This window comes from Malaclemys terrapin, chromosome 3 (assembly GCF_027887155.1).
Source record: "Malaclemys terrapin pileata isolate rMalTer1 chromosome 3, rMalTer1.hap1, whole genome shotgun sequence".
NCBI lineage: Eukaryota > Metazoa > Chordata > Testudines > Emydidae > Malaclemys > Malaclemys terrapin.
The window spans coordinates 182,220,083-182,245,744 of record NC_071507.1 but is presented as its reverse complement, the minus strand read 5'-3'; the positions used below and the strand labels follow the sequence as shown (position 1 = coordinate 182,245,744).

The 25,662-nt window shown below is 44.0% G+C and overlaps 1 protein-coding gene across 2 annotated transcripts in view; it reads left to right on the top strand.

The window, feature by feature from the left end:
- Positions 1-25,662, top strand: part of NBAS (NBAS subunit of NRZ tethering complex) — a 356,127-nt gene that overhangs the window by 140,653 nt on the left and 189,812 nt on the right. For both annotated transcript variants that reach the window (XM_054023471.1, XM_054023470.1), the window contains exons 33-35: positions 4,603-4,716; positions 8,039-8,196; positions 10,572-10,673. In XM_054023471.1, coding sequence (XP_053879446.1) covers positions 4,603-4,716; positions 8,039-8,196; positions 10,572-10,673 — 374 coding nt within the window. The remainder of the gene's footprint in view (positions 1-4,602; positions 4,717-8,038; positions 8,197-10,571; positions 10,674-25,662) is intronic.

Here is a 25,662-nt window from a genome sequence, read left to right as displayed (position 1 = left end):
AGAGCACTTTTGCATCTATCCTCTCTTTATTATTTTATTAGGTTGCCGTGTATCATTAATATGATGAATAGTTACTATAGATCTTTGTAGCTATAACAATATTAACAATGTTATTAGTCTCCTTCAAGTTATGCATTGTCACCTAAAGAGCAGCCCATGCATTCATATTATTTTAAGATATTTTAAAATCAAAACCTATTATTTGATTAATTTTCAGCTTGAAATAAAATGTACTTGTCTTCCAAATTAATAGGTTTGGTTCTATGGTTCATTAACATTTTAAATAGCATCTATGAACCAAAGCTTTTATTCTGCACAGTAGGGTAAATAGTATGTGCTGTCTATGTTCCACCATTAAAAGAGAATGATTTGGGGAAGGATAGACACTAAGCCAGGTGTGGCATAAGATTCCCTGTACTGGCGTGTCGCAATGTTATGGGAACACACCACTCCAAGAGTAGCATGTTTTCAGAGAACAAGAGTTACAGGCAAGTCATGTATTCCTCATACTTCCTTTGGGCACTCTTATGGTCTTTCATCAGGTATCTTAAATCAATTAGTAAATCCTAATTAGGCTCACAACACTACCTCAGTAAAATAGGTAGGTAAGCAATATCTCCGTTTCACAGGTGGGCAAAGTAAGGGAGTCATGATGGGGTTTACAAGATGTCACTAATAAATCAGTGGCAAACTTGGGAATTGGAACTGGAGTCCTCATTCCCAGTAACAACAAATAATATATTTTAGGTAATTATTTAGCTTAAATTGTTGTATTTGATTGCACACTGGAACAAAAAAAGATTCAAAATACAAAATCAATCTTGGATAATTGCTTTTAATTACTGTTTGTTTACTGTTACTGAATGTTGTAAAAGCCTGTCTAGACATTGTTTTGTGCTGTCGCGTGTTGCAGGAGTTGCTTGATGAGACATTAATTTAAAAACAAAACAAAAACATTTTCCATTTAGTTTCTCATTAAGTTGACAGTAAAGTTTTTGGAAAAATGTAATTCTGGGAATGGGTGAACTTTTTTTCTAATTAAAAAAATGTTCTGAACCATTATCCAGAAGTCATACCTATTTTTGAAGCTTACCAAGTTCCTCAACTTTCTCATGTTGTTGCCCTTCCCAGTTTCAGCCAAAAGAATATATATCAAAATAGTGCACAGCTGTTCTTGCTGTATATGAAAGAGACACTGTTGTCTAGTTGTCTGAGCATGGGACATGTGACTATTTTATTGAGGAACACTTTTGATCTAAACCCAGGTCAGACATTCTGGGAATTGGGTGGGTCTGTGCCTCTGTTTCCCTCATCAGAAGATGATTCTGGCTAACTTAGCCAAAATTAATTTCTGGCACTGGGATTATCCTTTATTAGTTGCAATTCAAATTGTCTTGCTTGCTGGATGACCCAGCCTGCCTGAAATGGAGAAGATGTTTTCTTTATATTTCTCAAGTGTGATAGTTTCCTTCCTTGCCACGACATCTGTCATCTGCCTGTCATTATGACAATTTGCCTTGAGATGAGATGAGATGCATGACATCCTTTAAGGATTCTGTTAATGCTTCTCAGTAGATTGACTCTCAGTAGTCATGAAGTCAGAGCATACGAGTCCTTATGCTAGGGAGTAGTCCTGAGGAAGTTTCTAAACTTATGCTGTATATACAGGCCGTGCTATAGAAATAATAAGTGACACAACATTTCCAGTTCCTGAATTTTAAATGTCTTTGCTATTCAATCTGCTGGATTTCAAACAACACTAACAGATAGGAATAATCGAGGAAAATAAGACACTCATTTTATGATGGCATTTATCTTACCAACTGTTTTAAAGAAAAATCTTGAATGCCTCATGTCAATATTGCAAGAGATGAGGGACAGTGGGGCTAGACATTAAAAGCTGCTTCATTTCTTTAAGACTTAATCTTAACTTCCAAGTCAGGAACTGTGAAGCAATGGAAGTGAGTTTCTAGGTCTAAATAGAAGAATAAGTGAAGATACTGGAAATCCTGCAGGGGATAGGATTTTAATTGGCTTCACTGAGTCAGCAAAAGCCATGTGAACAACGTTCTAGCTGTGCATTGCAGGGGATTTGCTAGTCATGTTGGAGTTGTAACCCTTTGGTATAACAGTGTGCATCAAGATAATGGGAGTTTAAATAGGAGGCAAATTGATACAGGGTACTAAGTACTGTACGAGAATAGAGAGAATGATGCTAACGTACATTTGCAGTCTTGTAAAACACGCAGAAGGAGAGCCTATTGCTTCAAAATAAATTAGTCAGGCCCCCTGCCCCCGAAAAAACCCTCTAAACCAATAAGACCACTCAAGATCAATTAAGAAAAGAAGAGCTCCAATCGTGCCCCTACTGATTTTAAATAGTAATAAATTGCAGTTGATAATTGGTCATGGCAATTTCTGAATAACAACAAAGATCCATTTACTGCACTTTTGTTACCCCTTCCTTGGGTCTGATGCTGACACACAAATATTACAATATAAGTTTTAATACATTATAAAGCTGCCAAGGGTATGGGGCAGGCACTGGATGCCTGACAGGTATCTAGGAATATTTCACCTCTAGGACACTGGTTCAAATTTATCCTAGGTAAAAATGACTAAAAGTTGTTTCCATTTAATTGCTGGGCAGTGGTCTGGATGAGAGGAGTTTTGTAGCAGTCCAGCTCCCAGTGGGCAAAAATTCACATCACAAAAAAACATGATGGTGACTAATTGGCAACAATGTATGGCAGTCTGTCTCAGTGGAAAGGCTAAGGAATAAATGAATATGGAGGTAATGCTACCCTCCAGACCCCAGAGGTGGTCCCTCTGCATCCAGAGCAGAGGCATCTTGGTTGGACAGCTCTGTAAATAGAGTTATAGAGTTTTAGGCCAAAAGGGACCACCAGATTATCTGGTCTGACTTCCTGTATATCACATGCCACCAACATGACCTCCCATCTGCACACTAAAATTACTGTTTTACTATTTCACTAACTTAAATTAGCCTGAAGTATTAACAAGGAATTGAGTTTCCATGGTTGCCAATCTAGCACAATCAGTACATTTATCTTTATGGGTGTGATTAAAAATAAATAAAAAAGACTAGACAAGCAATGTGCTTTACCTCTGTTGTTGGAGCCACAGAGTGGAGGGAAAAAATAACCATGGACTTTTTAGTTGTTTTCATAGTCTTAAGTCTACAAGTTAGATAAATTTAACTTTTTAAAATATTTGAAGTTAAATTATTCCAGGGCGGATATGTTAACAGTGTCTCATAATTCAACTTCAAATATTTAAATAAGTTCAGATAGCTGCATCAGCACTGAATCCTTCAAATCCTCCGATAACCAGTGAGAGGCAGTAAAGATACAAAACTCGCATTGAAAGAAGCATTTTTTTTCTGATCAGTCCATCCCTGTAGATCTCACATAAGTTTAAAATATATAGATCTAGATCTTACTCGTGTGTGTGTGTGTGTGTGTGTGTGTGAGAGAGAGAGAGAGAGAGACTGCACTTTCATGTACAGTTATGGACATATGCTGTGTTCATTACAACTTGCCAAGTGAGGTGAGAAATAGAGGGCCAAAAAAAAAAAAGTGGAAGGAGGGAAGATTATATGCATGGTTTGGAAAAGGAAATTAGGAATCCTCATATTCCTGATTCTCTTTCCATTTCATGCTCCACCTAGAACATATAGGTACATTTTCACCAGAACATATGTATGTGGAACGGGTTTTATCTCCAGCACAAGATTTTATAGACTCATTACTCTCCCCCTCCCCCCAAAGTCAAATTTTGTTAATCCTGCACTGGCCATGTTTTATTTTACATTTATTGTGTTGCATGGGGACATGCACAATAATCTCTGGTTGCCTAGGGGTGAACAATTGAACAAACTGCAGGATTCAAAGACTTCAGTGAAAAGTTAAACCTTGGACTGTGCAAGTCATTAATGGAGAGCAAAGTTCACTGACAGCAATGTAAGCAAGCAGAAGTCCAGGTCATAAAGAATTCATTAGAACTTCTATTCCCTTTTGGAGTCATAAGGGATCTTACAGGTGTTAACATTAAAATGATACAGAGAAAAATCAGTCATGCCGTATTGGACACACACACATAGGGCCCTAACATACCTACAATTAACATTGAAGCACACAGCAGCTCCCTTTGAAAATAAATCCATATTTAGAGACCTAATTGGTGATTTAAAGACCCTAATTTTAAGCCGCCATTTTTGAAGATCTTTTGTGACCTATAAAATGTTAATTAACTAGACGGTATTTATTTTTTTTCAACAAGTGTTTTCCACCTTGTGATATACTTAATACATACTGATGTGAGTTCCTCTAGCAATATATGAATACATGGTTTGGGCACACAATTACCTGTTTCACTAATTAAATAAGTTATTTCTTAGTTTCATCAGGAAGAGGTAGATGTATACTGCATATTTGTAACATCCAAACCATCAACAGCTTGGAAAGAGAGCCATTTTCATCCACAATATACAGAAACATTCTTGTGAAATGCTGTGCTAATAATTAATTGACTATTGACCTTTGAAATAATTGGTAACAACTTTTCTGACTCTACTTACAGGAGATGACCAGACCGAGAGAAAAGGCCAGGTTTTAATCCTTTTAGTGGAACAAGCTCTCCATTTCCAGGACTACAAAGCTGCTAGTATGCACTGCCAAGAGCTTATAGCCACAGGTGAAGTTTACCACTTTAATAAAAAAAAAAAAACAAAAAAAGTCCTCTCCTGAATTTTCTGACATGTAAAATATGTGACTCCAGACTGACTAACTTAACTGGTAGGTCAACCACACTTTGTCTGTGGAAATTAGAATATAGTTATTTAGAATACAGCAAGTGTAGAATGCTATGTTACCTACATAAATCACATGGACTACAGAACATTTAAGCAACAGTCACCTCTGGAAAAATGCAGATTTTCAGTTAGATTAATTCTGTGTGATCAGTCTGCGGGAATTATGTATTTTAATTTAGATATCCTTTATTTTCATGGTAGTGTCTCATAAATCTGTCCCAGCAGGGATTTAGTTTTAATTGTTTCCACAGTGGTTTATTTCCAAATTATTCTTGTGGCAGGAGGAGAAAATAAATTGTTTTTCATTTATCTCATATGAATCCCCATGTGTGATACATTGGAAATCTTGTTCATTAATGAATATTCATTGAAATACTATTAAAATCCAAAGACCCCTATAGATCCTAGTGGTAAATGCATCAATTTCCATTTTGTGAAGACCTACGGGGCCCATTCATTCTTTAATCCTTTTCTATATAAATTCTCCATCAAAACATTAGCACATTACTTCATGAAGCTATGCTAGGATCCGGTTTCAACCTAAAAAAGTTAAATCAATTTATAAACTTCACAGTATAATGAAAGGCCTATTTATCATATCAAGTGATTGGTTTACTTATAGAAATAATTAAATAGTGAGGAAAGCAGTTATTAGTTATACAGTTGCTCAGGGGTCCTGTTGTATTACCCTGAGAACGTTAGGGACTATATTCATAAGGGGAACTTTTAGGCATCTGGCCACCTAGTGTAATTCACAACCCCAGGTTAGTCACCCAGGCTCCTTATACAATGTGTGGGTGGAGTTAGGCACGTTAAAAAAAGGATTCACAGAAGCCAGCACCCTAATAGGGATCCAGCCTCCACCCTTAATTTGGTGGAGTTAGGTGCTGAACTCCAGGCTGGAGGATAGTGCTTCCCTCTGCTCAGGATTCATAGTTGTAAATCCTTTTCTGGAGTTAGGTGCCTAATCCAGGTCAGCCCTTTCTTAAGGGAGGTGGTGGTGGTCCCTTCCTTAAATTATACTCAATAGGCCAGTGGTTCAAGTGCTCGCTTGGGGTGTAGGAGAGCTGGGATCAAATTTCCGGTCTGCTTCTACCCAGGTCTCCTACCTCTCATGTGAGTGCCCTAACCATCAGGCTGTGGAGTGTTCTTGGATGAGTCCTTCAATCTTTCCTATTGAAGCTGTTCCACTTTGTATGAAATACTTAAATATTCATTCGGACAGAGAGTGAGCGTTAATTCATAGGCCAGTGGTTAGGGCGGGCGCTTGCCTGGAAGGTGGGAACAAGACCCTGCTCTGAATCAGGTACAGTGGGGATTTGAAGCTGGGTCTCCCAGATTCTAGGTAAGAGCTTTATCCACTTGGCAATTGTGCAGAAGGCATGACACCAACACAACCTCCTCCACACTGTCTTTTGTGGGGGTTATGTCTGCTAAAAGCATACCTACCAGGGCAGGCTCTGCAGATGAGAGAGACAACGTCACACCTTGTTTGTGAATCCCACCCGGCTTAGGTGTGAGCTAGGTGCCTATCAGTTTGGTGGCGTCTGGACTTAAGTGGCTTTGCTCATGCCCACGTGTGGAAATTTAGATGCCTGGGAATTCTAGGCACCTGCAGGGCTAGGCAGCACTGGAGCAAGAATTTTGTGACTGTCTATGGTGCCTAAAGGTGCCGTTAGGTACCTGAGTCACTTTTGTTAATCTGGCCCCAGGTAATTAAGTAATAGGTACTGTACTGTTCTTACTTTTTCCATAAACGCACACATTGTGGAACTAAGAGCTCAGTCCTTTTGTGTTGTTTAGGGCAGGTCACATGTGGCCTTTTCATTTTTGAGTGGTCTTCCACGATTAAGATCTTCCCCTTGGCAGTTATGCACAGAGCAAGTCCAAGGATTTGGCTGAGGGGTTTGTAAGATTCTGCCATCTTCAAACTTAACTAATTTTAAGTAAAGCGTGTGTTTGGTGGTGGGAGAGGTTGACATGTCCCCATAATCCCACCTACAATACGAAAAGTGGATCCCAGTTATTTGTGCTGTTTGTACATATTTGCAAACATTTAAACAATGTTCTATGTTTCCCATATGATCTGGGGCCACTAGACTCTCAGCCACTGGAAGTGATTGTGTGCACTTTGGAGGAGTGTGATTCCTCTTCTGGTCCTACCACCCACATCCCATCCATCCAGAAGATAGCTAGTAGTAGCTTCGCGTTTCTCCTTGTCTGCCCAAATCCTATTTTAATTCTTGCAAGTCTAATATGGCTTATGGGAGGGGAAATGTATAAGTGGAGATCGGGGAATGGGATAACAGAAGATAATCTGATCCTGTGCTTCTCCTCTGTATTCTCCCGTGGTCCTAACACAGAGGAGTTAAATTATGTTATTTTAAAAGACAACACTGATCTTTTGCAGCAGCTGATCTATTCTAAAAATGTTCAGTTTATGCTGAAGCAGTCTGGTCTGATTTTTCTTAACATGGTGTCACTAAGGACAAATACACATGTATGGACACACACACATGACCATGTACCATATTGGTACCTAGAATATATATATAATGTTAGGTAGCTGAATTCCAGGGTTTTTTCCTTACTACGAAGTGTCTGTCTGTCTGTGTCTCTCTCTCATGAAATGTTGAGAATTCAATAAGCGAGGCTATACTATCATCTGATTATTGATGATGATCAGGGCCGGCTCTAGGTTTTTGCCGCCCCAAGCAAAAACAATTTTGGCCGCTCCCCCGCCACCCCGTTTTTTTCTTACCCCAGCCCTGGCCCCGCCTCAACTCCGCCCCTTCCCCAAATCCCCAGCCCTGCCTCCTCCCCCCAGGCTCTCAAGTCTAGGAGGGAGGGAGGGAGAGGGAGAAGCAGCGCGTGCGCCGCGGCCACTCGGGGTCTCCCCCTCCCTCCTGGGTTTGAGAGCTTGGGAGGGAGGGCGAGCAGCGGCGCGCGAGCGGCAGCAGCGGAGGTGAGTTAGGGCGGCCGGGGCACATTTTTAGGGGCGGCATGGCCCGCGCCAGAATGCCGCCTCTAAAAATGTGCCGCCCCAAGCACCAGCTTGTTTTGCTGGTGCCTAGAGCCGGTCCTGATGATGATGTAACCTTTGGCCATTGGAGAAGGTTGATTTTTTTTTTTCCTCAGCACCCCCACAATTAGATTATTGATTTTATGTGACTTTGCTTAGCAATCTTTTTGTTCCCTTTGCAGGCTATTCTAAAAGTTGGGACGTATGCAGCCAATTAGGGCAATCAGAAGGCTACCACGACCTGAGTACTCGGCAGGAGCTCATGGCTTTTGCTCTGACACATTGCCCTCCAGGTGCCATAGAGTCACTGCTGGCAGCAAACAGTTCTTTGCAGACTCAGGTAGGATCCGTTTCTGTAAACTTTTCCTACATACGCTGTGAATACTTATTTTCTGAAATAGGGGTAACTATTTTGTGTCGTCCCCCCAATCTTCCTACAATGTGTCTTATCAATTTTCTGTATTTTTTTACCTTACATTTTATATCTGAACAGTTAAATATTGCTTTTATAATACATTTTCTATAATAAATAGATAAGAATACAGTTTCTTTTTTGTTATAACTAGTACTGTTGGATGGGCGCTATAGCCTCAGAGGTTTCTAAAATGCAGCATTGTCTGGCATATTGTTGACAGAATACTCTGTTCCAACTCTGTAGTACATTTGATTGGGATGTACAAATGCGTAATTCTTCTCTGTCAGTTCTTCAGCTTCTATAAGGATTTTGTGCATTGTACACAGCCCCATTTGTACACAGTCCCTTTAAATGCCCACTGCCTGTTCCAATGTTTTCTGCAGGTTCTGCCAAACATACAGTGAAATCCTGGCTCAATTGAAATAAATAACAAAATTCCCATTAACTTCAGTGAGGCCATGATTTCACCCAGAATGGTTTTAATTATTTATAATGAGGATTTAAGTCCTGATCCTGCTATTAGCTCTTCACAGGATCAGGGCCCTAAATATCAATTTCATTATGTATGTAAAATCTGTAACTATCAGATATCTCATTATATGTATTTGAGAAGACTACTAATGTATGTATTTGAGAAGATTAGCATAAATGCTGTGCAGTGGTTGAGTAAGTTGAGTAAGTCAAAAAGTTTAATTTCCATTGAGGTTGACCCTAGTTTTGCCAATGTGCACAGAGTTTTTCTGAATTGTTTCATATAGGGTACATTAGGGGAAATTGAATTTTGTATTCTGAAAAGTAACTTCTTACAAATTACATTGTATAGATTCCATTTATTCATCTGTCCCCGTTCCATATTGTCTTGCAGTCAACAGAAGGGCTTAAGCTGGATCTCCCTTGTTAAAAAAAACAGAGGGGAAGCCAGCGGGACATTCTCTGTGAAGGCTCAGAGACTCTGGAATTTGTATCCCTCTAAAATCTGAAATAATCCAAAATCGGTAATCTTCCAGGAACAGTGCAAAAGTAGGGATTGGATAGGGTTATTGGAGAGGGCTGGGGGTCTGCTGTGGGTTTTTTGTAGGTGGCTGACTGACTGGCAGAGTTCCTGTTTGAATGATCATTTCTATGCTGCTAATTATTATTATTATGTATTATTATTATTATTAATGTGTTATGGTGCATAGAGCCTTGCATAAGTGTTATTTTATTATTGTAATCTAAATTAATTAAATACAGTAATTTATTAATAGTAATTCATATTGGGCTCCAAAGTCCCACTCAAAATTGTGTTGGTGCAGTACAATAACACAGGAAGGCATTGTATTTGTTCTTAAGAGCTAAGAATGTAAAAAATAGGGGAAAAAAAACCCAGGTACAACACAAAAGTAATGTGGTTAGGCTGATTACAAGCACATCTCATTTTTCTTTCTGAAAATTGTATATTTGTCTTATTTATATTACAAGAATGTATTTTTAAGTGTTTTGGAGGGTGGCAGCACATGATTGAAATTGGGGAGAGAAAGTGATTGTTGAAGTAGGAGAAAAGTAAGTAAAAGAAAGGGTAGAAGCATGATCGGTTGAGGGAGAGTTTGTTCAGCTGAAGGGTTCAGAAGGAAGGATCAGAGTAAAGGGGATCAGCAACTAATAGAAATACTGCAAATCATGGGTGAATGTGGTGGAAAGTTTGTCTGCCAGTAACTTCCATACTAAAGCCAACCCACTTACAGACTTTCTTAACTGTATTACCATGGGTGGCCCCATTGATTAGTGGGACTTGCCACAGTAGTGAAGAGAAGCACAAGTATATACATTTGCAAGATTGGGGCCTGAATATTTAGTTTATAAGTAAAACAGTGCTATCCACCTGGAATTGGAACTTATTTCAAACTATTTTTAGATAATATACAAAGCAGATAATAATCCTATTCACTCTCCCATTACTGCAGTAGCTCTACATTACCAAGAAGAATGAAAAGCAGTAAAAACTTCTGTCAATACAGTGAATATATGAGGAGATCTGCCAGTGAATATATGAGGTAGATCTGTTGAGTAAGAAGATTTTCATGTAGTTACTTTCTTTAAAAAAAACAGCAGCAAAAACAGTACTTCATGGAAAATGCACATACAGTACTGAGAGAAGGTGTAGACATTTATGTCAGTGGTTCAGCAGGATGCCATGATTATTTTTTTTATTCTCCTGGAAGTTTTACCACCTGAGGTCCTTGCTTTCTCGTGACACTAGGTATCTTGAATAATTGTGTATTATTAGTTTGCATGAAATAATGTATACCCCTTCTTTTCAGATTCTTTATCAAGCAGTGAATTACCAGTTACGCCCTTCAGAAGGAGGGGAGAATATAAATATCCCAGGACCTTCTTCGCTGGTCACTGAGGAGACTCCTCAGGTAAGTTTTAAAGTGAGAGTGTAAAATGACCACCATTGCATTCTGTTTTATTCTGTATCATAAGGAGAAACAGATTTCAAAGATTTCACCTAGCACAGCGTAGAGAACTTGAGATATTTTTCTGCTTTAGGCTTTGTGCTTAGCACTATCAAATAACCTAAGGAAACAACCAATAGATGATTTGTAATGAAGTTTTCTTGCTAATATATACTCCGAATGTGGTCTTGAATATCCTTGTCCAGTGGGATCTCAGCACTGTAAACAAAATAATTGAGAACATAAATAAATACAAAGGCAGAAGAAGTGGAAGACCAGACAAAAACCTAACATAAAATAAAGGAATAATTATTAATGTTGATGTTAGCCTTGCAGTATGGCACATATCAACATTGGTAAATAAACCATATGATGTTTGAATTTAGCCTTTTTTCTGTCTACATATTATTCACATATGAACATTTTATCTTTTACAAATTCATAATTTCTCAAACACTTTGTATGTACATACTTTCATAGGGTGGTTTTTTTTTTTTATGAGGCTTGAAGGCACCATTATGATCATCTAGTCTGACCTCATGCTTAATGCAGGCTGTAGAATTTCACCAAGCCATTTGTGTATTAAGCCTGTAACATCTGGTTACATTGATGTAGTATATATCTTTCAAAAATACACATTCAATCTTCATTTAAAGCCCTATAGTAATGGAGAATGCTCTATGTTTTAGCTTATGTGTTGCTTGTAATCTATTAGTTTTGACTGTTTGATTCATTGGTGTAGTTTGTCACCTAAATAATATGACATTATTTTTTTTTCTTCTAATTGGATGACTGAAGGTTTCTAAACAGGGTAAAAAGCAACAAAGAGTCCTGTGGCACCTTATAGACTAACAGATGTATTGGAGCATAAGCTTTCGTGGGTGAATTTTGGGGGGAGCAGCAATATAAAATCACAAACTTTTTTTTCCACTCCTGGTCTTTCAAGATTATTTGTAGAGACTGTAGACTCCAACCTCTCTACTTAGTACTATTAGTACTAAAGGATTTTAAGTTGTCGCTCTTACTTAAGAGTCAGTGAGTTCTTACCGTTGTTATATGGGATCATTTATATTTGCTTAAATATTTGATGTCATGTTTTTTTGTAGATCATAATCTGTTGAGGTTTACTATGATTTAAGCTTTTGCACTTAATTCCTTTTCTCTAAATGACATTTTTATGTGTTAACCTCCTTTTTTTCACTTTCATGCTTACAGCTTCAACATAACTTCAATAATAGCACAATAGAATGTGAGCACCTGGTCTCCTATAATGAAGGAATAGGAACCACCTAAATAGCAAGGAAGTGAAAATGCCTTTGTTAGAGTTTTTTTGGAGAGCTGGGAGTTAGAAGTTTGGTTAATCTCCTTCTTTTGGAAGAATAGGTTTTTGCTAACTTGGATTTCATTGGTTTTCCGTTTCATACAGTATATTGGTAATAGTCTTATTAAAAAAAAAAGTAAAGAGAAAAGTCTGTAGTTCAGATTCTACTGTCTAAGGCTTATTCAGGCAAAATCCAATTGATTTAAGAGATCAGCCCATGTATATGTGGGTATGTATCAACTATATATTTGTTGGGGAGACCATCGGGTGGGGGGGGAGGGTTTACCATTGATTGCTAAAACATATTAGCTAGGGTTGCCAGGTGTCTGGTTTTCAACTGGAATGCCCGGTCGAAAAGGGATCTGGTGGCTCCGGTCAGTGCACACCCCCAGCTGGAGCCCCAACCCCCTGCTTTTAGCCCAGTGAAAATGAAAGAGTGAACAAGGGTGGGGGAGAGCGAGTGACTCAGGGAAGGGAATGGAGTGAGCGGGGCTTTGGAGAAAGGGCGGGGCAGAGGCGGGGTAAGGGTGTTCAGTTTTCTGCAATCAGAAAGTTGGCAACCCTAATATTAGCTAACACTATTTGATTTAACTAATATTATATGGATAAAGCTGATAAAACTAGTACTAGATGGGCATAGCTCCCTCAACACACCATGTTTCACTCTCTCTAGGGCTCCAATAAAAGATTTTTCACTTGTTTTGCTAATTTTAACTTTTTATCCTCCCACAGTGAATTGAAATAAGGAGGCCTAGGGTGTGTTGGGATGACACAGGTGGGAACATAACCATCCGGCTCCTCTGCAAACCCCATTGTTTAGACATTTTAAAATAGGACTAGACAAAGCATTAAAATAAATACTGTAGGGAACAATCCTTCACTGGCAGGAGGCTGGACTAGATCACCTAATTGGCCTAGTCAGTCTTCAGCTCATGTAATTCTTTGAAGAACTATGTTCAGGAGGGGAAAGGAATTCCTCTATAATGATTGCCTCTTTCTTATTAAGCTCCTTTTCCCCTTTGCACTCTTGTTGTATGCTGTAATTACCTCAATTACTAATCTAGTGGTGCTCAAAGAAAAAAATCTCAATGTGCAAATTAGGACCTTGATTCATGAAGAATATTTCAGAATATTATAGCTAACATTATTAGAGTATATAAGTATAGTGCTTAGCCACAAGATGCTGTGTTATGTGTTAACAGGAGAAATAATAACCACAGTAAATTATGCCTCATAAATGAGGGCTGACTTTATACTTAATCTGCTTAATATTTAAAACCTACATTACATCTGCTGTAAAAATGATTTTATTTATATATCTAAGTAATGTGAAAATGTAATTACTGCGCATAGCACTTTGGCACGAGAGAAACTTGCAATTTCAAGAATATTCGTACTGTCCTTGGAAACAAGGTGTTTATTGATATTGCGGAGGATGCATAATTTGAAAACATCCTTCTGTAAAAATTACAGATCTGCTTTTTGTATAAATGCTGTTTAAAGGACTCAACGTTTCTACTAGTTGCAGTTTAGTATTCTCTTTTGCTAGAGTTAGTTATGCAACTTAGCCTATGCTTTAACCTGAAAATCTATTTAGATTTGAAAAATTGGCTACACCTGAGGTCTCGTATTAAAAACCACACTTATTAGCTTGTGACATGCATTGTACTTACCCTTTTACTGAGCATCAAATACTTTTCAAATGAGCTACAAATGTATGCATTATGTTTAGTGAAAGGCTCATCTAATTGAACACATTTAATGAAGAATTTGTATATGTAGGGCCTGAGCAGTGATAATGTATGTTCTCAGTGATTTAGGTGGAAGTCAGAATTACATTTTTTCTGTACATGGAAATGCTTACTTAATGATAGTGTCATTAGTTAAGACAATGAAGGGCAAATTCTCATCTCACTTATACCTATGCAGATTCAGAGTTCAGTCCATTGAAGAATCTGGTTCTCAATGACATGACTTAGTAAATGTTGGTTGTAAATAGCTTCTAAGAGGAATATAGTAAATTCTGGGATCTGAACTCCAGTATTGTATAGCTGATTAAAAAGTTACATGAATGCGTATTGTGTAAAATTTGCGTAGAAATATGCACAGCATTTTTTGGAAGAATTAATGGGTTAGCTCCTATATCGTAGAACCTGTGAGAGAGATTTTTTTTAATGTCTGTATGCTTAGAACTAGCAGGTAATCAGACTAATTTTCCCTCTGTTGATATTCACCCCTTCTTGTCAACTGTTGAGAATAGGCTACTTCCACCTTAACTGAATTGGACTCGTTAGCACTGACCCCCCACTTGGTAAGGCAACTCTCATCTTTTCATGTGCTGTAATATATATACTGCTTACTGTATTTTTCACTCCATGTATCTGTTTAAGTGGGTTTTAGCCCACGAAAGCTTATGCCCAAATAAATGTGTTAGTCTCTAAGCTGCCACAAAAAGAACAGGAGTACTTGTGGCACCTTAGAGACTAACACATTTATTAGAGCATAAGCTTTCGTGGACTACAGCCCACTTCTTCGGATGCATACAGAGTGGAATAAATATTGAGGAGATATATATACACACATACAGAGAGCATAAACAGGTGGGAGTTGTCTTACCAACTCTGAGAGGCCAATTAAGTAAGAGAGAGAAAACTTTTGAAGTGATAATCAAGATAGCCCAGTACAGACAGTTTGATAAGAAGTGTGAGAATACATACAAGGGGAGATAGATTCAATGTTTGTAATGGCTCAGCCATTCCCAGTCCTTATTCAATCCTGAGTTGATTGTGTCTAGTTTGCATATCAATTCCAGCTCAGCAGTCTCTCATTGGAGTCTGTTTTTGAAGTTTTTCTGTTGTAAGATAGCCACCCGCAGGTCTGACATTGAATGACCAGACAGGTTAAAGTGTTCTCCCACTGGTTTTTGAGTATTATGATTCCTGATGTCAGATTTGTGTCCATTAATTCTTTTGCGTAGAGACTGTCTGGTTTGGCCAATATACATGGCAGAGGGGCATTGCTGGCACATGATGGCATATATCACATTGGTAGATGTGCAGGTAAACGAGCCCCTGATGGTATGGCTGATGTGATTAGGTCCTATGATGATGTCACTTGAATAGATATGTGGACAACGAGAGACTGCTGAGCTGGAATTGATATGCAAACTAGACCTGGGGAGGGAGGAGAGAGATGCAGCTTCAACTGCCCAGCCTTAACTCACGAAGAGCCAGCCTGCTACACCCTTCTTTAGAAGCCTGTTAAGGGGGCAAATAAAGGGAAGTGCAGTTCTAGACTTAAGTAACTTGAATAAATGGTATCATGGGATTCCATGTTCATTGGACTTCCAATGTCATCTAAGAAGGAATAGACCACATTCTCTTAGCTATGTTGGGTCTGCAGAGCTAATAGGCAGGCAAAATAGTAGAAAATCATTTTAGTCGCTAATGTCAGCAGATCTGCTATGACACTGAAAGCCCACAAGGAGCAGGTCTCATGAGTAAAAAAAAATGCCATTTTACATATTCATTTTTCAGAGTGTATGACCACATTTCAAGATAAAAGAGGAGCAGATTTTGATGGGAGAGAGAAGGAAAAACATTGTCCATGCTTGCTTGAAAGGTTGAGCAGCAAATGTGAAAGAGAGGAGACCAGATTAGAGATGGAAAATGACCAGGGTCCTACCGCAGTGTTTTCCAGGGGAAAGCTATTCTGTGTAAATAAACAGGATGCAACAAAGAAACACCTTACTCTATCACCAGTTTCTCCTCCTAACTGGAACAACTTGCAAGACTCCAAATTTTTGGCTAATCGCTTGGGTAAAAATTACAGATTTAGAAACAAAGGAGATGGACCTATTAAACAGATAAATTAGTAGTATATTTACTTACTCTTGGTCAAGGAGAGGAAGTAGATCTTTATTCTTAGTCTTAAAAGACTTTAAATGAACAAAGATTGCTACAATGAACTATAAATTCTGGAAGCTAGATACTTTATCTTGTTTCACCAGTTGGTACACTATATAAATTGTTTGGTTAGGATAATAAACATTTCTTAAATAAAATAACTCTTTCATCCATCTAGGGTAATTTTTTTTGCAGAAAACTCCAAGCGCTAAGTGTGAACTGAGATGTTCCATGGAGAATTATTCACTACTTGTGTATTGCTATAAATGTGCTCACTAGGTAAATAAAATATGTTCTTCTTTGAGTGATTGCTCATGTGTATTCCACTATAGGTATGCATGCTCGCAGCGTGCACCGGTGCTGGAAGTTTTTCCCTTAGCAGCATCCGTAGAGGGGGAGCACCGCTGCGACCCCTGGAGTGGCTCCGACATATCGTGCCATAAAGGGGGCTGCATTCTCTTGTCGCAACTCCATGCCCAGAAGCGATCCACACAATCAGTGTCTTCGCTGTCTGGGCGAGTCTCACATTAGTGACAAGTGCAAGATCTGCCACTCCTTTAAGCCCCGGACGAAGAAGGAGCGTGAGATCCGGCTCCGAGCTCTTTTAATGGAGTCGGCATTGGCCCCGGCACCGGTGCGTCGAGCCGACACCACGCCGGGCTCCGTGTCTTCGGCACGTGGCGAAGCGCCTCCGGTGCACCGTTCCGAATCGGCACCCGGTACCGCATCCTTGGTGCGCAGCGAGGCGCTGTCGACGTCCCGGCACCGCTCCCCAGCTAAGAAGCAAGGGAAGTCTCAGCGGCGCCAAGAGAAGGATGGGGTGAGGCCAGACCCGAGTTGGGCAGCCCGCGATCCCCATCAGGACGGAGACCTCCGACTCGAGTTGAGCGGAGTAGTCCAGTCCCGTCCACGCAAGCCTCGCCGGAGGTACGCATGCCTTCAATGCCAGAGGCAGCTCAGGCCGCGCGTGACATCTTGGCGCTTGCGGTGCTGGGAGCGCCGCCTCAGTTGGGCCCCTGGTCCCGTTGGAAGCCACCCTTGGGAGCCCATCAGCCCTCCCCGGAGGTGTCGGAGGTCAAGGCACCGTCCCGGGTTGAGGTGCCGAGCAGAGCCCCAAGACGCACGTCGACTCCGCGTCTGGACTCTTCGACGAGCAGTTCCCACTCCTCCGCTCTTGGACGCTGTCACAGAAGCGACAAGAGATGGCGCCGTTCCTCTTCCAGCAGCTCTGAGAGGAACAGGTCTCGACGCTGTCGGCACCGGCGCTCGTACTCAGGAGCCCACCATCGCAGAGACCATGCCCTGAGCACGTCTCGAGAGTCTGCAACACCGTGGCCACAGGTGCCGCAGGGAGTCCAGAGACAGTTCTTCAGACATCTTCCTGTCAACATCGTCCAGGTCGAAGTCTCAGGGTAGGAGCTGTCACAACAGAGACCGCTCCAGTTGTTCCCACAGCACCGTGCGCTCTTCCAGGACTTCGGCTTCAGTACGCAGCCATCTCTCCCTGCATCTTGGGCCACACTGCGCCGCAACAACAACCAGTCCTGCCGCCCTATGCACCTCCGTTCCAGGCCATGCCCTGGCAGGGACAATGGTGCCAGTGGGCACCGTGGCCTCAGGCCCCTGCGCAGCCAAATTTAGCTCCGTGGCGGGAGCCTCTCAGGGCCGACCCACATCGCCTCCCTGGCACCGGGATCAGGCCGTGGGCACCGAACCCCCGGCACCGACTCCGGCACTGAACCCGGACATGGAGACCATGATGCCGTTGGCCGCCGAAGGCACTGCACCGTCCACCTCTTCAGCACAGGGCCATTCGGTTGTGGTACCGCTTACCTCTTCACAAGAGGACTTTAAAGCACATCAAGAGCTGCTTCGGAGGGTGGCAGCCAACCTCGAGCTCCGGGCCAGGAGATGGAGGAGTCCTCCAATACTCTCTTCAATGTCCTTGCCTCCTCGGTACTGCGGTGTGTGGCGCTCCCTTTCCACCAAGGAGTCGCCAATGTCACCATGGGCCTTTGGCAGACCCCGGCCTCTCTTGGGCCTATTTCCAAGAAGGCCGAGAGGAAGTACTTCGTCCCCGTGAGGGGTCTCGAGTACCTTTACACCCACCCAGCTCCAAACTCCCTGGTGGTAGAGTCGGTCCCCCACCACGAGCGGAATGGTCAGCCTGCGCCCACGCCAAAGGACAGAGATACCTTTGGAAAAAAGGTTTATTCGTCAGCGAGTTTCCAGCTCAGAGTGGCCAACCATCAGGCGCTTCTGAGCTGATACGAGTTTAATCTCTGGGGATCACTCCCCAAGTTTGAGCCCCTCATTCCTGACAAGGATGCGAAGGAGTTCCGGGCACGGATTGAGGAGGGTGCGACCGCCGCCAAAGCAGCTGTCCAGGTGGCTTCGGATGCGGCAGACACAGCCATTCGTTCGATGGCTTCCGCGGTCTCCATGTGACAGGCGTTGTGGCTCTCGCTTTTGGGACTGTTGTCAGAATCCCAGTCCATAGTGCAGGACCTGCCATTTGATGGCAAGGCCCTTTTCACAGACCAGACAGACATCCGTCTGCACGGGATGAAGGACTCCCACACCACCCTGCAGATGCTAGGCCTGTACGTCCTGCCTGCCAAGGACAAGCCCAGGCCTCAGCCCTCTGCTCCGCAAACTAGGGGCAGATATGAACCCCCACCTAAGCGGCAGAGGGATCAAAGGCGCTGGTCCCAACGCCAATCCTGCTCGGCCCCATGGCTTCGGACCTCGAAGGCCAAACGGCCGGGAAAACGGCGTTTTTGACTCGTTGAGGGGGGTCACCGGGCCTGTTGCCAGTGTACCCCCCACCCAGTTAATAAAGTTACCTTTTCTAAACCGTTTATTGGACTTCCGACTGCAGTGGTCCCATATAATGTCGGACCAATGGGTCCTCAGCACCATCTCCCAAGGGTACAGGCTGCAGTTTGTTTCAACCCCTCCCAACTGTCCCCCATCCGGGCAGCCGGACGGGGCCCCAGATCATGCCCTCCTTCTCGGCCGGGAGGTAGAGGTCCTTCTGTCTCTGGGAGCGGTGGAAAGGGTACCACGGGAATACTAGAGCAGGGGCTTTTACTCCAGGTATTTCCTCATCCCCAAGGCGAAGGGCCATCCTCAACCTGCGGAATCTCAACCAGTTTCTGGTGTGTTGCAAATTCCACATGGTGTCCCTGGCCTCTATTATTCCATCTCTAGACCAGGGGGATTGGTTTACGGCGCTGGACCTCCAGAATGCGTACTTTTACATCCACATTTTTGAGGGTCACAGGCGCTTCCTCCGTTTCCTGGTGGGTCAGGACCATTTCCAATTTACGGTCGTCCCATATGGCCTTTCTACTGCCCCCAGGGTATTTACAAAATGTATGGCGGTGGTGGCAGCCCACCTCAGAAAAGGGCTGCAGATCTTCCCCTACCTCGACGACTGGCTGCTCAAGGGCCGGTCTCGCACTCTGGTGCAGCAGCAGACGAGCTTCCCGCTAGACACCTGCGGGGCTCTAGGCCTACTAGTAAACGAGGAGAAATCCACGTTCATTCCGGTTCAGCGCATAAGGGCGCTGTTAGATTCCTGGGTAGCCGTGGCCTCCCTCCCACGGGACAGATTCGAGATGCTCAAAGCGCTCATCTCGGTCACGGCCTTTCCAGTAACCACGGCACGGGTGTGCCTCTAAATCCTGGGCCACATGGCAGCTTGCACCTATGTGGTGAGATATGCCAGACTTCGGATGCGGCCCCTTCAGCTCTGGCTGGCCTCCCGGTATTCCCAGGCCAGGACAATATACTCCTGCGGGCTTTTTACCTGCCTGGCAAGAGCAACACCTTCGTGGACTTCCTGAGCAGGGTATTCTCCCAACTGCACGAGTGGTCCCTGCACAAGGAGGTGGCCAGGTGGATCTTCCTACAGTAGGGTGCTCCCCAGGTAGACCTGTTCGCCACCGCCCAGAATCGACAGTGTCCTCGATTCTGCTCCAGAGTGGGAGAGGGCGACGGGGCACTATCGGATGCGTTCCTGCTCCCATGGTCGGGGCCCCTGTTGCAAGCCTTCCTGCCCTTCCCCTTAATAGACAGGGTCCTACAGAAGGTGAAGGCAGATGGGACGAGGATTATCCTCATAGCCCCGGATTGGGCCCGGCAGCATTGGTACGGGTCCCTGCTGCAACTCTTAGCGGCCCCTCCTCGCAGGCTGCCGCTACTCCCGGACCTCCTCTCCCAGGAGGAAGGTAGTTTCCTCCATCCCAACTTAGCCGCGCTCCACCTGACAGCGTGACTGCTTCATGGTTAAATGAGGAGGAAGGGAGGTGTTCTGAGGATGTAAGAAGGGTCCTGCTGGAAAATAGGAAACCCTGCACGCGGTGAACCTACCTGGCTAAGTGGTATAGGTTCTCTATGTGGGTGAGGGATAGAGGTTCCTCTCCCTCTTCCGCGTCTATCCAGCTTGTCCTTGATTATCTCCTGTCCCTTAGGACCCAAGGCCTGGCACCCTCCTCCATCAGGGTGCACCTGGCGGCCATTTCAGCTTTCCGGTGCAGGGCCTGTCTGTGTTTTCACATCACATGACAGCCTGGTTTCTGAAAGGGTTAGATCGGGCATTCCCTTACGCCAGACCCCTGGTCCTGCTCTGGGACCTAAACCTGAGCCTCACAGGGCCTCCCTTTGAGCCGTTAGCCACGTGTTCGTGGTCCCACCTGTCGTGGAAGGTGGCGTTCTTAGTGGCTATCACCTCAGCCCACCGGGTCTCCAAGCTCAGGGCGCTGACCTCTAAATCGCCATATACGGTCTTTCATAAGGACAAGGTTCAGCTCTGCCCTCACCCTGCCTTTTTGCCGAAGGTAGTGTCGGCTTTCCACATGGATCAGGATATTTTCCTCCAGATCCTTTGTCCTAAGCCCCATTCCTCTAATGAGGAACGCCGCCTGCACATGTTAGACGTGCGCAGAGCACTGGCCTTTTACTTAGACAGAACCAGGCCATTTAGGAAGTCCCCCCAGCTTTTTTTTGCTTCGTCAGAACACATGAGGGGGCGACCACTCTCTACCCAGCAGATCTCCCGCTGGATCACCTCATGCATTCACACCTGTTACGACCTAGCAGGGGTTCCCCCACCTCCTATTGTCAAGGCCCATTCGACGAGAGCCCAGGCCTAGTCAGCGGCCTATGTGGCTCATGTCCCTATTCAGGACATCTGTAGGGCTGCTACGTGGTCCTCTGTCCACACTTTTTCATCACACTATGCAATCGTCTCCCAAGTAAGGGATGACGCCGGGTTTGGTAGGGCGGTGCTCCGCCCAGGTAACCCTTGAATCTTTACACTTAAACTCCTACCCACCTCCATCAGGGATAGCTTCGAGTCACCTATAGTGGAATACACACAAGCAATCACTCGAAGAAGAAAGGACAGTTACCTGTTCCATAACTGGCGTTCTTCGAGATGTGTTGTTCAGGTGTATTCCACGTCCCGCCCTCCTTCCCCTCTGTCGGAGTTGTCTGGCAAGAAGGAACTGAGGGTTGGGGGAGCACGCAGCCGCCTTTATGGCACGATATGTTGGCACCACTCCAGGGGTTGCAGCGGTGCTCCCCCCTCTATGGATACTGCTAAGGGAAAAACTTCCGGCACCGGTGCATGTGGCGAGCACGCACACCTATAGCGGAATACACCTGAGCAACACATCTCAAAGAATGCCAGTTACAGAACAGGGTAGCTGTCCTTTCCTGACTCAAAGAGTTTATAATCTAAGGACCAAATCTGTGGCAAACTAACCACCTTCATGTTCTACAGCAGTCAATGGGCATTGAAGGTGCTCAACATCCTGCAGATTGGATCTTTATCTAATCCATCTGTGGGTTTTCTATAGCACTCATGTCCGTGCTCTCAAAGTGGAGCACAGGTTAATTCAATCTTAGTTCCAAAATTCATAGTGGATGTCATAGAAGGCTCTATCTTATAGGAAGTTCGGTTGGGGTACATGTTTAGGGATAAAAATTCTTCCTGTTACAGAGAGCTTTACTTTGAACAAAAAAAGAGGATCCTGCAGTATATTATAAAAATTATTAGACTTTGATTCCAAATGGAACAACACAGCTAACTAAGCCAAGGACAAAACACATGAAAGCTACAATTTAAAACATTCCACAGCCAAACTACCTTGACCTGGAATGCTTTTATCTCTGGCTCTCACAAGCTTTGTCCTGGCTTTAGTGAAGTGTATTGTTCTAGGAAAGGATTGGGAGCATGGTGGAGGTATCTGAAATCTGACTGGGTCATTTTAGTCATTAAAAATTGCTTAGGGAATTTTTTCTTTCCTCCTATAAAATTCAAATCTACACAGTTTTCTTTGACTGCTATTGATAGCTATATATTTAAGTTTGTTAAATGGTAAATTATTTTACAAACAGTGAGTAGTTTGATACCCTGGGATGTAAAGTTCTCTGTAAGTTCAAAGTATTGGTTTCAAAATTATTGTCTCTAAAATATATATTAAAATACGACTTACCAAAGTCACTAGGGGAAACTAGGAATTGAAACTAAGGACTCCCAATATTCTGCTCAGATTGTTAGACTGTGCCTCTGGTGTCTTCAAGAATTAACCTCATAAGTGCCCCAGTTCAGGAAAACATTTAAGAACATTCCTATTCAGCCAGTCACTTAAGCATATGAATTCAGTGTGGATTTAGGCACATTCTTAAAGCCTTAGCTGAATAGGCATAGTCTTCTGAATTGGGCCAGGATTATATTTCTAGGACACAATCTTTATTTTTGTTATTTTAAAACTTTCACTTTCTGATGGCCCAGACATTTTCACACAGTTTTTAAAAAAGTATTTTAGTTCAAATTTAATTGAGAAGTTGGTTAGTTGTTTCTTGCTCTTATTTTCTAAGGCCTGGTCTACACTAGGCGTTTATGTCGAAGTTAGCGCCGTTACATCGAATTAACCCTGCACCCGTCCACACCGCGAAGGTATTTAGTTCGACATAGAGGTCTCTTTAATTCGACTTCTGTACTCCTCCCCGACGAGGGGAGTAGCGCTAAATTCGACATGGCCATGTCGAATTAGGCTAGGTGTGGATGGAAATCGACGCTAATAGCTCCGGGAGCTATCCCACAGTGCACCACTCTGTTGACGCTCTGGACAGCAGTACGAGCTCGGATGCTCTGAACTGCCACACAGGAAAAGCCCCGGGAAAATTTGAATTTGAATTCCTTTTCCTGTCTGGCCAGTTTGAATCTCATTTCCTGTCTGGACATCGTGGCGAGCTCAGCAGCACTGGCAACGATGCAGAGCTCTCCAGCAGTGATGGCCGTGCAATCTCAGAATAGAAAGAGGGCCCCAGCATGGACTGATCGGGAAGTCTTGGATCTCATCGCTGTGTGGGGCGATGAGTCCGTGCTTTCCGAGCTGCGATCCAAAAGACGGAATGCAAAGATCTACGAGAAGATCTCTAAAGACATGGCAGAGAGAGGATACAGCCGGGATGTAACGCAGTGCCGCGTGAAAATCAAGGAGCTGAGACAAGGCTACCAGAAGACCAAAGAGGCAAACGGACGCTCCGGATCTCATCCCCAGACATCCCGTTTCTACGAGGCACTGCATTCCATCCTCGGTGCGGCCGCCACCACTACCCCACCAGTGACCGTGGACTCTGAGGATGGGATAGTGTCCACGGCTGGATCCTCGGACATGTTAGCGGACGGGGAAGATGAGGAAGGAGATGAGGAGGACGAGGCAGTCGACAGCGCTCACAACGCTGATTTCCCCGACAGCCAGGATCTCTTCATCACCCTTACAGAGATCCCCTACCAACCCTCCCCAGCCGTTACCCCGGACACAGAATCTGGGGAAGGATCAGCCAGTAAGTGTTGTAAAAATCTAAACATTTATTTGTAACAGAACAGGAATATTAACAATTTAAAAAATGGGTTTCTCATGATTAGTTTGATTAGCTTAACGGTTCAGTCATGGGCAGTGCAACTATTGAAAAAAAATCTAGCAATGTCCGGTTTTGCATGATTGTCCTGTCCAAGCCGCTCTACTGGTTAGTCACTGCTACAGCAGCTACAGTAAAATGCGGTCTATATGTCCGGGGATGGAGCAGAAATCCTCCTGTGACATCTCGAGGAAGCTCTCCTGGAGGTAATTGGAAATCCGCTGCATTAGGTTCTTGGGGAGAGCGGCCTTATTGGGTCCTCCGTAGTAGGACACGTTGCCACGCCACGAGACTATCAAGTACTCTGGAATCATTGCTCTGCACAGCATGGCGGCATACGGCCCTGGTCTTTGCAGGCTTTCCCGGAGCATTCTCTCTTTCTCGCTGTCAGAGATCCTCATGAGGGTGATGTCGCTCATGATGACCTGCTTTGAATGAGGTAGGGGAATGTTAGTGTTGGGACTGCTTTGCCGTTCCTTTACAGAACTGTAACCGCTGGTTTGCAGCCACGCGGTGGAGGCGGGAGAGGGGCAGCCGAAAGGGATCGTTCCCGGGGACAGCCGCGAGGGTGTGGGACAGGAGCAGACTTCCTGCTTGCCGAATTGCTGGCAGCAGGGACCGACATTGATTTCAATGTGAAATGAGGCCATTGCTAATATTAAAGTTTTAAGCTGCCACAAGTCTACGGCTTACCATGTCTGCCTGCAACAGAAATTCCGTTCTCCTGAGAGGCTTCTCAAATGTGCTGTAGAAGACCCCAGGCACTGAATGCGAAGGCCGAGAATTCGACCTTGTGCTGAGTGCGCATGTGATAGGTGCTGTGCATGGTCTTGTTAACAGAGAAAGACTATGTTCTTTGTTCACAACTACATTTATCTTTCTGAGGAATTCACTCCCTTTTTCCCATTCCCACAGCCCCATCTGCGACTGTCTCACAACCTAGCCTGTCATCACACTCCCAGAGGCTAGCGCGGATTAGGCATAAGAAGAAGAGGACACGGGAGGACATGTTCTCGGAGCTTATAGCCTGCTCCAGAGCCCAGGCAGCACAGCAGACCCAGTGGCGGGAGAACTTGACCCGAATGCACCAAGCCAACATGGATCGGGAGGAGAGGTGGCGTCAGGAAGACCAGCAGGCGACTCAAACCCTGCTTGGACTAATGAGGGAGCAAACGGACACGCTCCGGCGCCTTGTGGATGTTCTGCAGGAACGGAGGCAGGAGGACAGAGCCCCGCTGCAGTCCATCTCTAACCGCCCTCCCCCGCCACCAAGTCCCATACCCCCCTCACCCAAAGTGCACAGAAGGAGAGGCGGCAGAGTCCCTGCTAACTCTCACTCCACCCCTGCAGAGAGCTCGAGCAGCAGAAGGCTCTCATTCCCCAAAATTTGACAAGTTCTTTCCTTCCCGCCTGACACAAGCCCCCGTCCAAGTTTCACTTTCCCAGTTCCATGTTTGGTTGATAATAAAAAATACGTTTCTGTTAACTACTGTTTCCATCATGTTCTTTTGGAGGAGGGGGGGATAGGGGGTTGGTAATTCGACAGGACAGTCACCTTTGGCAGGGTATATAGTCGGGGGCAGGCACAGCAGCAGGGCACATACATAGTGCAGTGATGCAGTGACTAGTTACCCTGGTTAGTCTGGGAGGTTGTTTTCATGTTATGTGGTGGGGGGTGGGTTGCTCTGTGACTTTGTGGCAGGGGAGGGCAGTTACAGATCTTAAGCGGCGGTCCTTAGGCAGGATCACAGAGCCACACAGCAGGGGATCTGTAACCGTCCTCCCCCTG